Source organism: Lepidochelys kempii, chromosome 12 (assembly GCF_965140265.1).
Source record: "Lepidochelys kempii isolate rLepKem1 chromosome 12, rLepKem1.hap2, whole genome shotgun sequence".
Classification (NCBI taxonomy): domain Eukaryota; kingdom Metazoa; phylum Chordata; order Testudines; family Cheloniidae; genus Lepidochelys; species Lepidochelys kempii.
Window position 1 is genome coordinate 9,927,282 of NC_133267.1, and position 16,485 is coordinate 9,943,766.

Below are 16,485 nucleotides of genomic sequence, written 5' to 3' on the forward strand. Positions count from 1 at the left end.
ACCTTACAAAAGCATAGCTGTAGCAGCACAGCTGCGCCATTGTAAGGTGTGCAGAGTAAACGTAGCCTCAGTTGGCTTCCCTTCAGAACATCTGAAATCTCTTGCAACTTCTGATTGTTAGTAAGGAGAGATGTGACCAAGATCTTTTCACAGAATTGAGGTGAAGCTCATAGATGTATCCCTGTTGCTGTGGTACAGAAAGGACTCAAATCACAGTGAACGTCCGTAGATACAGTTCTTCCTGTAATGTAGTTACTAGGCATTATAACTTTCTGGTGTGTCACAACCAGTAATAAGTCTAATGTGTGTAGATTCCCTGCCATTTTAGTTCTGAAACTACCATTCTGGCTTTCTTATGCTTATTGAAGTTAAAATTAGTCTTCCTTTTAGCCATGTGGGTTGTTCTGTTTGACTGCATGCATATACAGGTGTGATGAATGCTGTTATCAGAACCTTAATAGAAGGGACAATTGGATTTTTATTAGCTAACTTTTAAAAAATATCCAGTTTGGTAACACACCCTTTAAATAATAACGTGAAATGAATTTCATATCAAAGATAGTTTTAAAAAATTCTGCTTTTAATGGACTTTAGTATTGCCTCAAACCTTTTTACCCTTGCATTATTTTAGAATAGAAGACTAGCATTCCTCCAAAAATTGGTCTTTTTAAAGATGCTTTACACACCTCAATCCCCAATTCCACAGTAATTAAACCAATCTCCCAGAAATTTTATTTGTATGCTCTTATGTCAGGATTTTTTTTTCTGGTAAATTTGAGGCAAATCAAATGAGAAGTGGAATATAAAAGGGTTCAGAAAAGTACTCCCATATAGGACATTTTCATAACTCTTTTTTGGCTTGTCACTTTAGAGAGACTTGGTTTAAAAACTCAACATTCATATGATTCTGTTGGATTTTGGTAAGACTGCTGTCGTTAACTAGTTTTGACAGGTTTCTAAAATGGTGTAAAGATGTGGCAAACTTGTAAACCAGTCTTGCAACATGTTACTCCTGGGGGAATTTTGTGCTACTGTGCATGCACAGAATTCCTGTGCTGAGCAGAATTTTTTGGCCCCCTGCAAAAAGTAACTTCTACTGGAAAGTTGCTGCAGTTATGCCTTTTACCCACCAGGGGCCACTGTGGTGCTAGAACAGAGCAGCTGCTCCTGGGCCAGTCCCAGCTGCTGATAGGGAAGAAAAGAGGCTACCTTCATAGTAGTGTCCTGCCGGTGGGGCCAGGTCAGGAGACATAAGATATGGGGGGCACAGACAGTGTGGGGCACATGAGACTGCTGGGGGGGTTAACAGACTGGGGTTCATAAGGTCTATTGGGGGAAGACAGACTGGGGTAGGAGCTGAATGGGAATGGAGGCACAGGGCCACATAGGGACAGGGGGGTGCAGGGCCACCTGGGGATGGAGGGGAGAAGGCTCACTGAGTGGTGGTGCAAGGACACATGGAGACGCTATTCCCCCCCCACCCCCAAAACTTGTTCCAAACTTCTCCAATCCACACTCAACAACTCTCCAAATTCACACCCAGGCTCTCCCTCCCAGCAATTACTTCCCTCTCCCTCAGCTCCTCTGTTACCCCAGCTCCCTCAAGCCTTTGCACTGCTTCTGAATGGTAAGGGAAATATGGTTCTGTATTGTAGTTTAAATTAATTATTATTCAGAGTTCTGTATCTATGTCTAGTTAGAATCTATTTGTCAAAAAACTTCTATTGTCTGTTATTACAGATGTACTCGCTGACAGGTATTTTGAAATAAATTACCAAAATAATTGAAACTGGTGTGATTATATTGTGTTATTTTGACAAATAATATGCAGAATTTTGCAGAATTTGTGCTCAGAAATTTTTAATACTTTGGCACAGAATTCCTCCAGTAGTAAATGTGATCCAGCCAGGGGTGCTAAAAAGTGGATGGGCCTGCCCCTCCTCTTCCTTCTGAGGGCCCACCGCCTGGCCAGGCCAGAAACTGGAGCTCAGCTGGGGTAAGAGTGTCCCGGAGAGCCCAGGCAGCTGTGGAGCCATGGACCTTCCACCTGACTGGGGGGATGGGGCAAGAGCATTCCCCAGCCTGTGTCCCCACCCTAAAGGCCCCCTGCCCAAGGCAGGTGGAGGGTCTGTGGCTCCCCACAGCTGCCCAGGCAGCTCTTGCCACGGCCTGGCTGCGGCTGTTCTGCCCCCGAGGCCCTGGCCAGCCTGGAAGCCAGAGCCGGCTCAGGGTAAGAGCCATGCGGGCAGCTGTGGGGAGGTGGAGGGATCCAAGCTCCCCAGTTGGGCTCTGGATTCTGGCTTGGCCGGGGGTGGTGGTGGTGTGTGGAGCCTCAGTGGAAAGAGTAGGGGCAGGGACCACAGAGTGGGTCGAGCCTCATGGTCCCCCTCACTTTTAAGAAGAATCCGTCACCCCAGGATCCAACTAAAAACCTTCCTCCCCTAATGTTTTTAACATTCTAATCCAGCAGTTCTCAAAATTCTTTGCACTTCAACACGCTTCTGACAACAAAAATTATGACATGACCCTGAGGGGTGGGACCGAAGCCCGAGTTCCACCATCCTAGGCAAGGTGGGTGGAGCCGAAGCCAAAGCCTGAGGGCTTCAGCCCTAGATGATGGTGGGGGTCCTGTAACCTGAGCCACACCCCCCAGGGCTGAAGCCAAAGCCTGAGCCCACCACCGGCTTCAGTCCTGGGCAGTGGGGCTCAGGCTTTGGCTTCAGCCCTGGGCCTGAGCAAGTCTAACGCCAGCTCTGGCAATTCCATTAAAATGGGGTCATGACCCACTTTGGGGGTCCTGAACCACAGTTTGAGAACTGCTCCTCTTCCTTCCATTTTCTTATATAGTGAACCTGCAGCGTCTTCCAATTTTATGTGGGAAAAAAAATGCAAAGACTAGATTGTACAGAAAGATGTCATTCTTAAGAACATAAGAATGGTCATACTGGATCAGATCAATGGTCCATGTAGCTCAGTATCCTTTCTTCTGACAGTGGCCGGTGCCAGATGCCTCTGAGGGAGGGAACAGAACAGAGCAATTTATCAAGTTATCCATTCCCTGATGCCCAGTCCCAGCTTCTGGCAGTCAGGTTTAGGGACACCCAGAGACTGGCTAATAGCCATTGATGGACCTATCCTCCATCAATTTATTTAATGTTTTTTGAACCCAGTTATATTTTTGGCCTTTGCAGGATCCCCTGGCAATGAGTTCTTCACACAACGCACAGTCAACCTGTAGAATTGCTTCCTTATCTTTGTTTTAAACCTGCTGCACATTAATTTCATTGGATGACCCCTGGTTTTTGTGTGTTATGTGAATGGGTAAAAAACACTTTCTCCCCACCATTCATGATTTTATAGACCTCTATCATTTTTCCTATTAGTTGTCTCTTTTCCAAGATGAAAAGTCCCAGCTTTATTAATCTCTCCTCATATGGAAGCTGTTCCATAACACTAATCATTTTTGTTGCCCTTTTCTGTACCTTTTCCAATATATCTTTTTTGAGATAGGGTGACCAGATCTGCATGCAGTATTCAAGATGTGAGCATACCATGGATTTATATAGTGGCATTATGATACTCTGTCTTATTATCTATCCCTTTCCTAATGGTTCCTAATATTCTGTTAGCTTTTTTGACTGCCATTGCAAATTGGGCAGATGTTTTCAGAGAACTGTCCATGATGACTCCAACATCTTTCTCTTCTGTATGAGTAATTAAGATTTTTTTCCAATGTGCATAACTTTGCATTTATCATTATTGAATTTCATCTGCCATTTTGTTGCCTGGTCACTCAGTTTGGTGAGATCCCTTTGTAACTCTTAGTTCAATCTGAAGCAGACTGCAATCTTGAGTGATTTTATACAGTCTGCAAACTTTGCCACCTCACTGTTTTAACCGCTTTTCCAGACCAAGTATGTATACACTGAACAGCACAGGTCCCATTACTGATCTTTGGGGAACCCCGCACTTTACTTCTCTCCATTAGGAAGACTGACCATTTATTCCTGCCTTTTGTTTCCTATGTTTTCACCAGTTACTGATCCATGAGAGGACCTTCCCTCTTATCCCATGGCTGCTTAAGAGCCTTTGGTGAGGGACCTTGTCAAAGCTTTCTGAAAGTCCAAATACATTATATTCACTGAATCACCCTTATCCAGGTGTTTGTTGACCCCCCTCAAAAAGTTCTAATAGATTGGTGAAGCATGATTTCCCTTTGCAGAAGCCATGTTGACTCTTCCCCACCGTATTGTGTTCATCGGTCTCTGATAATTCCGTTCTTTACTATAGTGTCAACTAGGGTTGTCAATCAATCACTGTCAATGCCTGTGATTAACTGAAAACAAAATATGTTAATTTTTTTAACAGCGCTAATTGCATAGCTCTGGGCAGGGAGGGAGGCATCAGCTGTGGAGGGATCTGACAGTGACGGGTCAGGTGCTGTAACCCAATCCACCTCCAGAGAGAGAGAGAAGAGGAAGTGGCTCCCATCCCAGGTCTGGAAGAGTTAGGGATCCTGACCTCAAGGGACTTAATGTTAACATCCCCTAACCTTTCTTTGAACTGTAGTTAATTGAAGTTCATGGGTCTTTTGGTAGTGTTGTAAACTACCATGGATTTAGCTATAGAGCAGGAGCCATACAAATAGACTTCCACTGGGGAAAGATCTTATTCCTTACTTTTAAATATTTCCTTACATCCAGCCTCTTAAAATTCTGTAGGAAATAAAATTCTGTGTCTGGGGTTCCCACTGAGGTATCCTGCTTTCTGACCTTTAGGATACCTAAAGTGATTTTAAAAGGTATTAAAAAATCATTTGAGAGTAATAATTCAGCAATAAAACAACATTGTGCCAGTGACATGCTGGTATATGGCATTGAGCTAAATGGGCATGCTGGGGAGTATGAACCTGGAATTGTCACGTACTAGAAAACACTGCACTGCACCTTTGTCTCCTTCTTCTCTCCCAGCCTTCTATTTTCTGTGCCTAATAATGGTCTCTGGCAGAAACCTGGGTTTTAGTAAATATTTTCTGTTCTCAGTATGTGTTTTTTCTAACTTTGACACCGCTTCAGTTTTGTTCACTAATATTTTTCTGCATTCTACACTCTTCTTTGGTTAGATGGAGACTGATAAGTTTTGGTGCCAGTTAAGATTAGGTGTACTGCTTGTAGAGACACTTTATCTGTATTGTTTACATAGCACAAGTAGCATTCTAGATATTTATATAGACAAACAAGCAGTCCCTGTACTAAAGATCCACCAGTCATAACTGACAATATAAGACTAGAGGATAGCTTGCATCTAACTAACTGAGTGAACTGTTATGTGCGTGTATTAATACCACATTTTGTGCAAGATTTACCATTTAGTAAACACTTACAGTTGTGACTTCAGAAGGGGCTTGAAGGTGGGGAGCAGACTCAGTGTGAGATTCTCCACAGAAAGGGCTATATGGGAAAATGTAGACTAGTGTGAGAGGACAGCGTAGCAGTTGTGTGGAGCAAAGCAGAGTATGGTAACAGATGAAAACAGATAGATAGAAGCTAAGTTATGTAGGACCTTGTAGTCAAGGAACTTAAGTTTGGGGTGGTGGCAAGGGCAAGTGAAGGGATTTGAATCGTGGCTGGACCAGGGGTTTCCAGTTACAGTATTTAAATATGTCTCTGGGATTAGCATTTGAATGTAAACTTGAGTGGCTTTTGATCTGAGTTGGTACCGAAAGTCTAAATCCACCATCTTTCTGCAGGATTAGGGTTTGTGTGTGAATAAGTTCATAACAATGTTTGTTGAGTCACTAAGACCCTGTCTACACAATGAAACAGGCCATGTTTTGAAAGCTGTTTCAATAGAAGCAGTTATATTGGCCAGTGTAAGAATACCGTAAACACTGCAAATATTTCCTGAAATTGTGTTTAAGAGGAGTTCTTGCAGCACATCTTGTTTCATGGTGTAAGTGGGTGCTTTAAAATATTGTACTATTTTATAGCTTGACTATACAAAACTAAGAATAAATACCCAGTATTTTCAAAATAGCATTTAGATGTCCTAGCAATGGTTTCAGTATCCTCACTGAGTTAGAGCAGTGCCTTTCAACCTCTGCAGACTATTGTACTCCTTTCAGGAGTCTGATTTGTTTTGTGTACCCCAAGTTTCACCTCACTTAAAAACTATGTGTTTATAAAAATACAAAAGTGTCACAGCTCCCTATTACTGAAAAATTCTTTACTTTCTCATATTTCCACATAATTACAAAATAAGTAAATTGGAATATAAATTTTCATTTACATTTCAGTCTATAGTATATAGACCAGTATAAACAAGTCATTATCTATATGAAATTTTAGTTTGTACTGACTTTATGTAGCCTGTTGTAAAACTAGGCAAATATCTAGAGGAGTTGATGTCTCCCCTGGAAGACTTCTGCGTGTCACCAGGAGTATGCATACCTCTGGTTGAGAGCCTCTGAATTAGAGGTTAGTGTATCTACCCAGAAGGGGCTGCTATCTTAAACATAGTTCCAGCAGGTGTCCAGTTTGATTCAAAGTAGAAGCAAGAAAAAAAATATCAGCTTTGAAACTGATCTCTAATGATAAACCAGGTGTTGTCATAACAATTTGATGATGCAAACTAGGATTGAGGGTTGATTGTTAGCTATTTTTTATGTTTAAAACAAAAATATTGCAGTATTTACTATTTGTGATTAGCCAGTCTAATCTCTTAGCAAAATTATAACTATTTATAGTCATATCTGTCTTTAAAAGCATTCCAATAGACTAAATTTTAAATATCATGAGTCCTTTTTCAAAGCCCATTTCTGGTACAACACCAACAAGAAATCAGCCAGAGTAGAACAACAAGGCAGAGGGCAGTTCTAATTTTGAAGAAGGGATAGAGAAAGCAACTTGAGTTCTTCCTTTGATTTTTTTTGGAGGTTGGGAGGGGAGAGAAGGTTGGGATAGGCATATGCTGGGTCTGTCAAGAGGCTGTACTGATGTTAATTATTGTAGTGATGGAAGTTCTTACTATGTGTTTGTGAATTCCCTCAGACACTTAAAGCTTGGCATCAGCTAGTCAACGAGCCCAGCCCACTGGAGAAATGGTGGGATAACAGAGGATGGAAAAGTTTTCTAAATATAGGACTGCTTATTAAACTAGCATCCACAAAGTTATAGACTAAACAAATCCATTTCCATAGTGCTTTATAATTACAGTAGAATTAGCTCCTCAAGACTCGGTAGGCTCTCTTAATCAGGAAAGCTTTTATCTATATCTTCACTAGCAAATAACATCCTTGACTGTCAACGTCGTCTCGCCAAATAGTTTTTACAGCACTGATAGGAATGTAGAAGAGCTGGTATGATTATGGGCCTTAGACTCTCTGTCTGTGCTAAAATGAAATAAACAGTCAGACCTGGCTTTGCCTCCACTTCCTAGATTTCAGTGGGGGAAGAGGCTATGTTTCAACATACTGTGAGTGTATGGCTATATTGGAACAAATTTTCCATGACCTATTTTCTGGTTGGGCTTTTTTCCTCTGAAAATAAATGCCAGATAACTATGGGGAAGGAGGGAAATCCTGAACCTTTCAGAACCCTTAACATTTGGGGAGAATAAATCCAGTTTTTAAATTTTTTTTTTTTTTTTTTTTGGAAACTCTTTTCTTTTACTTGTGATGGTATTGTGATAGACCCAGGCCAGCTGGGTACAGCAGAATAGCAGAAGGCAGATATACTGGCCACTGGATTAACAGTTTTCTGTTCCCTGACTGACCAGAGCAGGGGCTGCTCCAGGCTAATGAGAACACCTGACTCCAATTAACCTGCAAAGAGTCAGGTGAGGCCATTAAGCTAAAGTGACCACCTGACTCTAAGGCCCTCTGATACTATAAAAGGGCTCACTCTCATCAGGCAGAGGAGAGCCAGGGAAGAGGCAGTGCGGCTGAAGGGCTAGTTAATGAAGACGCCCTCAAGCCATCGGTAAGGGAGCCCTAAGGTAAGGGTGAAGAAGAGAGAAGCGGGAGAGCTGTGGGGAAGTGGCCCAGGGAAATGTAGCAAGTCTGGCAGTGAAAGGTCAGCTGCCAACAGCTGTTATTATTAGGGTCCCTGGGCCAGAACCCGGGGTAGAGAGCAGGCCCAGGTTCCCCCCAACCTGCCACTACAGAAACACCTCCTGGGACGGGAAGACAGGCCCCCGTCAGGACAGGAGGCTAAACTGTTTGGGAATAAGCCCATAGGGACAGAGACTGTGGGAGTTCTCTCACCAACCTCCTTGCTGGCTTATGATAAGGGCTCAGTAGACTGTAACCCCAGCCCTAGAGAGAGGGGCTATGTGGAGTGTCACAGTGAGTCTCTGAGGCTAGCATAAACCGCCTAGAAGCGCGGGACCCACAAGGAGAAGGGCGGAGCTCTACCACAGGTATATTCTGTAATACAGAAGTTTGTGTGGGATGACTTTTCCAAATATGGCTGAGTTTGACTGTATTATGCCATTACTGTTTGCTCTGACAGAATAAAAGTTTAACATTTTAAACCTTTTAAATCTTTAAAAAAGCCTTAAGGGAGGATTTGTAATAATTCAGCAGACCTATTTGTAATATTATAGTCTTTCAAATGCAGTCAATATTTTAATTTATGTAAATAATACTATTTTTGGATACTTACTGCATTTTCTCTTTTATGAAAAGAGATAGAAGGCTTATACTGGACATAATGTGAACAGGCTATATTCCATTCCAGTAAATGGCTTTTACATGCCATTTCCATGTAGATTACATATTTATTTCCCTTGGTTTAAAATATTTAAAATGGCTTGAAAGAGTAAGAACATGTTCTAAGTATATTAGGTCAATGTTTTAATTAACTTACATTGTTATATTGTCAACATTATAATCTACAAAGTAAGGATTTGATTTTTTTCAAAAGGAAGAATCTAACTGCGTGAACAAAGAGTGAGTGAAAATGACCATAAATGCATGGACAAATGTGTTTATACTTGTATGCCCAGGTAGATGCATCTATTAATTACTTTCAGGCACAAATACTGAATTGTGTGCATAATTATATGTTGGACCTACTGAAAATCAGACCATAAATACTTTGTTTGTGCCTTTTCCCTCTTCACTAAGTTAGTGCCAGGATCAATTTCAAGATAAAAAGTTTACTTTTGGAATGAAATACCCCTAATTAAGCTTCTGTGATAAAGAAAATATAATGCAAGATAAAATAGTTGATTTCTCTGCTAGAGCAACTGCTTTGCCAAATCTCACCCAGACTTGCATGTTTCTGCTCTGCAGTAGGCCACTGAAATGTGCACTCAGGATTTAGTGCTTGGCAAGGGCATATGAAAATGATAGCACATTTTTAGGAAAGGAGTAGGCTCGTTCTTATGAAACTTCTGATAATCCAATCAGAAGTTAGATTTTGAATGAAAGCTAGTGTCAATGCAAATTAAAGATTGTTTCATCTCTAAACTTGTCTGTATTTCAGAATTGATATTAGTATAATCTTATGTTTAAGTGTTAAGGCCAGCAGTGATCCTTTTTAAGGAGGGAGGGGAAGATCCTCTAGAGACTTGAGGTGTAAGATGTTCAGCTCTGAAGTCAAGGAAAATCAAATATGAACCATTCAGAAGCTTTATCCACACCTTTTTTTCCACTTTTGTATTCTTGGGCGCTTTTAAAAACAATTAGTTATGGAAGAGGAAAGAATAAAACTTTAATTGAAATGTGTTTTATATTGTAATAAACTTGTCTTCACTACTTCCACCTTCTGTTCTTTCTTGTACTGTGCTTTCTCTTTATACACCTCCATTACCCCTTTTGATCTTTCCAGTTCGACTGACGGGTGTCAATGACCTTTGAATTTCCTCTGTTCTGTGCTTCCCCACAACTCCCCACCCCCCCACCCCTTGCAAATCAGCACCATTTATTTTTCTTTTCACTTTTTTCTTCTAGGATATTTTGAGACTGTTACTTGTTCAAATGTCATGTTTTACCATCCAAAGATTTACCCTCATTCAAAATCATATAGCACACGGTAGCAAAAGAGGGATATCTGAGGTTACACAAGTCAGTCCTACGCTCCAAGCAGAAAGAAGAATTGATGTGAAGGGTTAGACCAAATGTTATGTTAATTTTTAGCTGTCTGTAATTTTGTTTTAGATTGGGATTGGTGTTAGAGAATACACAACAATTCCACAATGGAAGAAAGGGCAAATGGTGCAGTGGCTCACAACTCACTGGCTGGATACTCTCCCATCAAGGAAGCAGGCAAGCCAGATTCAAGTGACAGCTGTGAAATGTATGAAAGAAACAAAGAAACAATGCAGCTGAAGAAAGAAATCTCTTTGCTTAATGGAATCAGCCTCATTGTAGGCAACATGATTGGTTCAGGTATCTTTGTCTCGCCTAAAGGAGTTCTCATCTACAGTGCCTCCTATGGATTGTCGCTAATAATCTGGGCAACTGGGGGGATTTTTTCAGTGTTTGGAGCTCTCTGCTATGCTGAACTGGGAACCACTATTACCAAGTCAGGAGCCAGCTATGCATATATCTTGGAGGCTTTTGGGGGCTTTATTGCTTTTATTCGCTTATGGACCTCATTATTAATTGTTGAGCCAACTAGTCAGGCAATTATTGCAATAACCTTTGCTAACTACATTGTGCAGCCTGCCTTCCCTTCTTGTGAGCCTCCTTATGTTGCCTGTCGTCTCATCGCAGCTGCTTGTATATGTAAGTATTATATGAAAACTAATGTGATTATTATTTTGACTGAACATCTATTACATATAATCCTGTTTAGATTCCAGAACTGTAGCATTCTGAATCTAGAATGGGTTGAGTTAAAGTAAGGAAAGGAAATGGTTTCCAGGTAATCAGCATAGATTGGATGTGCATGACTAGGATATTTTGACATCTTAAAGGCAAAATCTTTCACTCTTAACTAAAACTTAGTTCAAGTCCTGATTCTTCTTGGGGGAATTTTTAATTATGGCTGGCAGAATTTAGCAGTGGCATCTTTAAACAGAGAGGCCAGGTTTATGTAACTTTGTGTCTCTTCCTCTCTCCATGACTTCCAGAAAACTCAATTTCTTATTAGAAACCTTGTGTGCTTTCAAACACAAACTGTTCACTTTTAAATGTCACTTTCAGGGAATAGCTTTATTGACAGAGGCCTATCTTTTGGGACTCAAGTAACTTTGTTTGTTTGAGGGGGGTGCTGGGTGGATTGATTTTTAAATCAAGGTGATTTCTATAATTATTTAAATCTGCAAGCAGGAAACTTTAAAAATCCATTATTTTAATCAATCTTGTTTTGCATTTGTACTTTTCAGTTCTTTTCCTAAAGAAAAAATGTGATTCTTGTTGATTGGTATAACCATTAAAACATGGTGGTTTGCAACTAAATATAGTTTATTAATACTAAATGTATACTAATTTTGGTACTTTTTGCTAACTCAGAGAATGTTATATGTATACACACTTAAGCAATTCTATATCTTAAAATACATTTATTCCGATTCTTAATTTTTACACTTTTTAGATGAATGACATTTATTTATTACAGAGAGTGATCAATTATTTGTGATTTGTGTCTAGCTGCATTTAGAAGACATTGAAATTAAATTAATGCACAAAACCAGCATTTTCAAATTATTGTTAAATTAAAACTACCTGAAGTGTGGTGGATACACAAGGAAAAAAAATCACAGCATGTTTCTTATTTAAAACTATTTAATAAAACAAAGTATTAGCTATACTTAATGAATTGGACTGATTTTGTTTCTGGTCACCAGGTCCTTCAAGATTTTAGAACTAGTAGATCTCATCCTCATTGTTTTTATTGACAGATTTGGAAGAGAAAAACAAGCTTTTTCAACTTCCAAACAGTTTTTCAACTTTGATTGAACTCTAGTTGTTCAACTGAACTGGTTTAAAGAAGAAAATATTCTTTGAGCGCCTGCAGAAGAGGCTATAGCTATCAAAAGCTGGTTTAGTACTTAGCCAGTGACTTCAAATTTAAAAATCCAACTTTTTGATTTAAAAAATATATATTTTTATCCACCGTGGGTGAGTGAGTAAAGTTTCACTAATCTTTCCTTCTCTATCATACCGAAGAGAAAATACCTTTTGTGCCTACAATTGTAAATTATATGCTTTTTATAAGGCTCTGATAGTTGAAAATCCCCTTTTGTACAATAAGGAAACTGATCTCATGGATCAGTAACAGGTTAAAAGATAGGAAACAGTCTATTTTCATAATGGAGAGAGGTAATAGCAAGGTCCATCAAGGACTTAGGCTGTACAGCACATTCATAAATCTGGGAAAGGGGGTGATAACAGTGAGGTGGAAAAATTTCCAGATGATACAAAATTACTCAAGATAGTTGAGTCCAAATTGACTGCGAAGAGTTACAAAGAGATCTTACCAAACTGAGTGACCGGGCAACACAATGGCAGATGAAATTCAGTGTTGGTAAATGCAACGTAATGCACATTGGAAAAAATAAATCCCAACTATACATACAAAATGATGGGGTCTAAATTAGCAGTTTTCACTCAAGAAAGATCTTGGCGTCCTTGTTCTCTAAAGACATCTGCTCTGGTGCAGCAGCAGACAAAATAACTAACAATGTTGGGAACAGTTAGGAGAGGGATAGATAAAGAAAATATCACAATGCCACTATATAAATCCATGGTAAGACCCCACCTTGAATACTGTGCAGTTCTGATCTCCCCATCTCAAAAAGATATTACAATTGGAAAAGGGCAACAAAAATTCTAAGTGGTAAAGAAGAGCTTACATAGGAAGAGAGATTAAAAAGACTGGAACTGATCAGCTTAGAAAAGAGATAACTAAGGGGTGAGATATGATAGGTCTATAAAATCATGAATGATGTGGAGAAAGTGAATAAGGAAGGAATTTACTCATTCACATAACACACAAGCCAAGGGTTACCAATGAAAATAGGTAACGGATTTAAAACAAACACAAGAAACCAACCAACCAAAAGAAAGTAGATCACACAACCTATATTCTCCTGTGGAACTTGTTGCCTGAGGATGATGTGAAGGCCAAAAATATAACTTGGTTCAAAAGAATTAGATAAGTTGATATAGGATAGATCCATCAATGACTTAGCCAAGATGGTCCTGAACGCAGCCCCGTGCACTGGGTGTTCCTAAACCTCTCACTGCAAGAAGCTGGTACTGGATGACAGGAGATGGATCCCTTGGTAAATTGCTGTGTTCTGTTCATTCACTCTGAAGTATCTGGCACTGGTTATTGTTGGAAGACTGGATACTGGACTAGGTGGATCATTAGTCTGATCTAGTATAACTGTTCTTATGTTAAAGACCGAAATGAGAGAAAAGCAGACGGATTCTTTCTGGCTGAAGAGGCCAGGGTTTTCATGCTTGATTAACCTAGCATTAGATCCTAAGATGTGCCTATCTTGGAGAAGGAAAAGTAATGTCCTAAATTAGTCTCCTTTGTGGTTATGGTAGCAGGGACAAACATTTGCTGAAAAGCTTTGCTTTAGAAATAAGTTGTGTGCTTTAAAATCCTGCCCTCAACCACGCGACTTCCTTGCTAGACCTCGCTCCACCGCACTACTTTTATTTGTAGCTCGGTCACTACAGAAGTCCTCCCTTGCTACTTGGCAGCAGCTTGCAACCTAACATTGAGAATCAAATAAAATCTGTGAAGGGTACTAACTTGCTAAGGAAAACCAACATGAGCAGTGTGCCTGAAAAGTGTTGGATAATTTCTGTGCAAAAATGGGGATTTTTGTTTCCCAATATATACAGTAACAAATACAAGTTGTTTACTAGCGGATATACTGCAAGATCTGTTTCCTGAAAATTCCAAATGTTGTGACACTTTACCACTCACTTCTGAAATCTTTACTATCGTGGGATATTATCTCAAAGTGCACAGGCACACTTTACAATGTGATCAATATAAGCTAGCAAATTGACCACAGCTGCAACAAAATTGATAGAAGCAATCTTAGGGCAGGTCTACACTGCGGGGTTAAGTCAACTTAAGTTACGCAATTCCAGCTACGTGAATAACATAGCTGGAGTCGATGTAGCTTAGGTCGACTTATTGCAGTGTCCACACTGCGTTGGGTCGACGGGAGACTTACCTTATGCTTCTCGTTCTGGTGGAGTACCAGAGTCTGAGTGAGCGATCTGTTGTTAATTTAGCGGGTCTTCACTAGACCCGCTAAATCGACCGTCGGAGGATCGATCGCCACAGCGTCGATCCATGGTAAGTGTAGACATACCCTTAGTAACCAGAAAAAAGCATAGTCTAACAATGAAAGAGTTTGGTTTGTTCAGATTCTTAATTAGATTTTTTTTTTTAAACTCCAGAGATAGGACAGCACTTCACAATCAAATTGTCATGAAAACAGACCAAATGTTCTAACATCTTTGTAATAGGAAAATTTTTCATAAAAAATCATTTGCACATGGAAAATTACCTAAAAACTGTTGGCTAGAATAAAAAATCCTGTTCACATAAGTATGGTTTATTATAGAGTAACAAAAACTACTATTTGGTTATGTTGGAAGGCAGATCTGATACCAGTTTTTTTCCCTTGAGTGTTTCTCAGGAGCTCCTACAGTCATGATTTTCAAAATTTGATACCTCTGTTTTTCCCAGTCTTGACAAGTTGAAGGAAATGTGGTTCATCCTTTTCAGTTGCCAACTTTTCAAGTTCACTAGTCTCTCACTTGTATGGGATCATTACCCTTGGTTTTTTATTAATTTTGAATTATTATTCTTCCATGGGGTAACTGGACTAAGTACATTCCTATCTCCGTGTGCTGCCCCCCTTTTTTAGCTTGTTGGGTTATGGCTCTTTAACCAAGCTTTATAATTGTATATAATTATCACTTTCAGTCAATGTGACTACATTGTTTGATACCCTGTGACAAAACTCTTTCCTTGTCTCCATGGGTCCCGCATTTCCTGGCAGATTTCGCTAGCCTCAGAGGCTCACTGTGACCCTCCACATAACCCTTCTCTCTCTAGAGACAAGGGTCACAGTCTACTGAGCCATTTTCATCATAAGCCAGCAAGGGAGGTAAGGAGAAGCTATCCTCCCTTGCACAGTCTCTGTTGTCTCCCAGTCTCAGTGATTAATCAGGGGGGCAAAGTGGGGAGCCCGGGCCCACCCTCTACTCCAGGCTCCAGCCCAGGGACCCTAATAGCATCAGCTATGGTAGCTGACCTTTTAGAAACTCGACACATACAATTCCCTGGGCTACTTCCCCACAGCAGACCCCACTTCCTCAAGCTCCACTTCACCCTTACCTCAGCACCTCCTTACTTGTGCCTGATATGGTGTGTACTGCTCAGTCTCTCTAACAACACAACTTCCTCCCACAGCTCCTGACATTCACACCCACCAGACTAACTGGGAGGCTTTTAACTAGTTTCAGCCAGCCCCTGATTGGTTTCAGGTGTCCCAATCAACCTAGTGTTCTCCCTGCCTTCTGGAAAGTTCTTAATTGGCCCCAGGTGTCTTAATTGACCTGGAGCAGCTGCCATTTAACTTATCCTGGTTCTAGGGATTTGTTTACCTTGAAGCTAATATATCTATCTCCCACTACTTTTCTATAGCCATCTGGCCTTGCCCCGTCACAACCCTTATAATACCATGTTTTTTCAGTAAGAAAGCTTAGTAAAATACAATTTAATTTCACTAACTATATATTGTTTGTAGTGCCAATATCTGCATCTGGGTAAGTGCCAAAAATGCAGGATTGAAATAGATTAATTATAATCTGGATAGTGCAAAAATTACTCTGAATTATAGAAAAACAATAAAGATACAGCTATATAATCCCTGAATATTCAGATGGTACTTTGGGAGGGGCTGTTTAATATTTTAAAATATTTGAGGGAAAAAATGAATACAATAGAGCAATAACGCAAACTGAGTGTAGTGTGTAGCAACAGCAATCAGAGAAGAGATGATCTGATAAATTTGGTTACATGGGCAAATCTAAAGTCATAGAATATTAAGGTTGGAAGAGACCTCAGGAGGTCATCTAGTCCAATCCCCTGCTCAAAGCAGGACCGACACCCACTAAATCATCCCAGCTAGGGCTTTGTCAAGCCGGGCCTTAAAAACCTCTAAGGATGGAGATTCCACCACCTCTCTAGGTAACCCATTCCAGTGCTTCACCACCCTCCTAGTGAAATAGTGTTTCCTAATATCCAACCTAGACCTCCTCCACTGCAACTTGAGACCATTACTCCTTGCTCGGTCGTCTGCCACCACTGGGAGCAGCCGAGCTCCATCCTCTTTGCAACCCCCCTTCAGGTAGTTGAAGTCTACTATCAAATCCCCCCTCAGTCTTCTCTTCTGTAGACTAAATAACTCCAGTTCCTTCAGCCTCTCCTCATAAATCATGTGCCCCAGCCCCCTAGTCATTTTTGTTGACCTCCGCTGGACTCTCTCCAGTTT

At 40.4% G+C, this 16,485-nt stretch overlaps 1 protein-coding gene across 6 annotated transcripts in view; it reads left to right on the forward strand.

The window, feature by feature from the left end:
- The window catches only part of SLC7A6 (solute carrier family 7 member 6), a 56,441-nt gene that overhangs the window by 2,346 nt on the left and 37,610 nt on the right, over positions 1 to 16,485 (forward strand). For 2 of the 6 annotated variants that reach the window (XM_073307547.1, XM_073307549.1), the window contains exons 2-3: positions 8,925 to 9,006; positions 10,163 to 10,732. In XM_073307547.1, coding sequence (XP_073163648.1) covers positions 10,201 to 10,732 — 532 coding nt within the window. In that variant the 5' untranslated portion in view covers positions 8,925 to 9,006; positions 10,163 to 10,200. Of the gene's footprint in view, positions 1 to 7,847; positions 7,996 to 8,924; positions 9,007 to 10,162; positions 10,733 to 16,485 lie in introns of those variants that run through there. The other 4 variants (XM_073307548.1, XM_073307550.1, XM_073307551.1 and 1 more) reach the window with 4 other exon arrangements.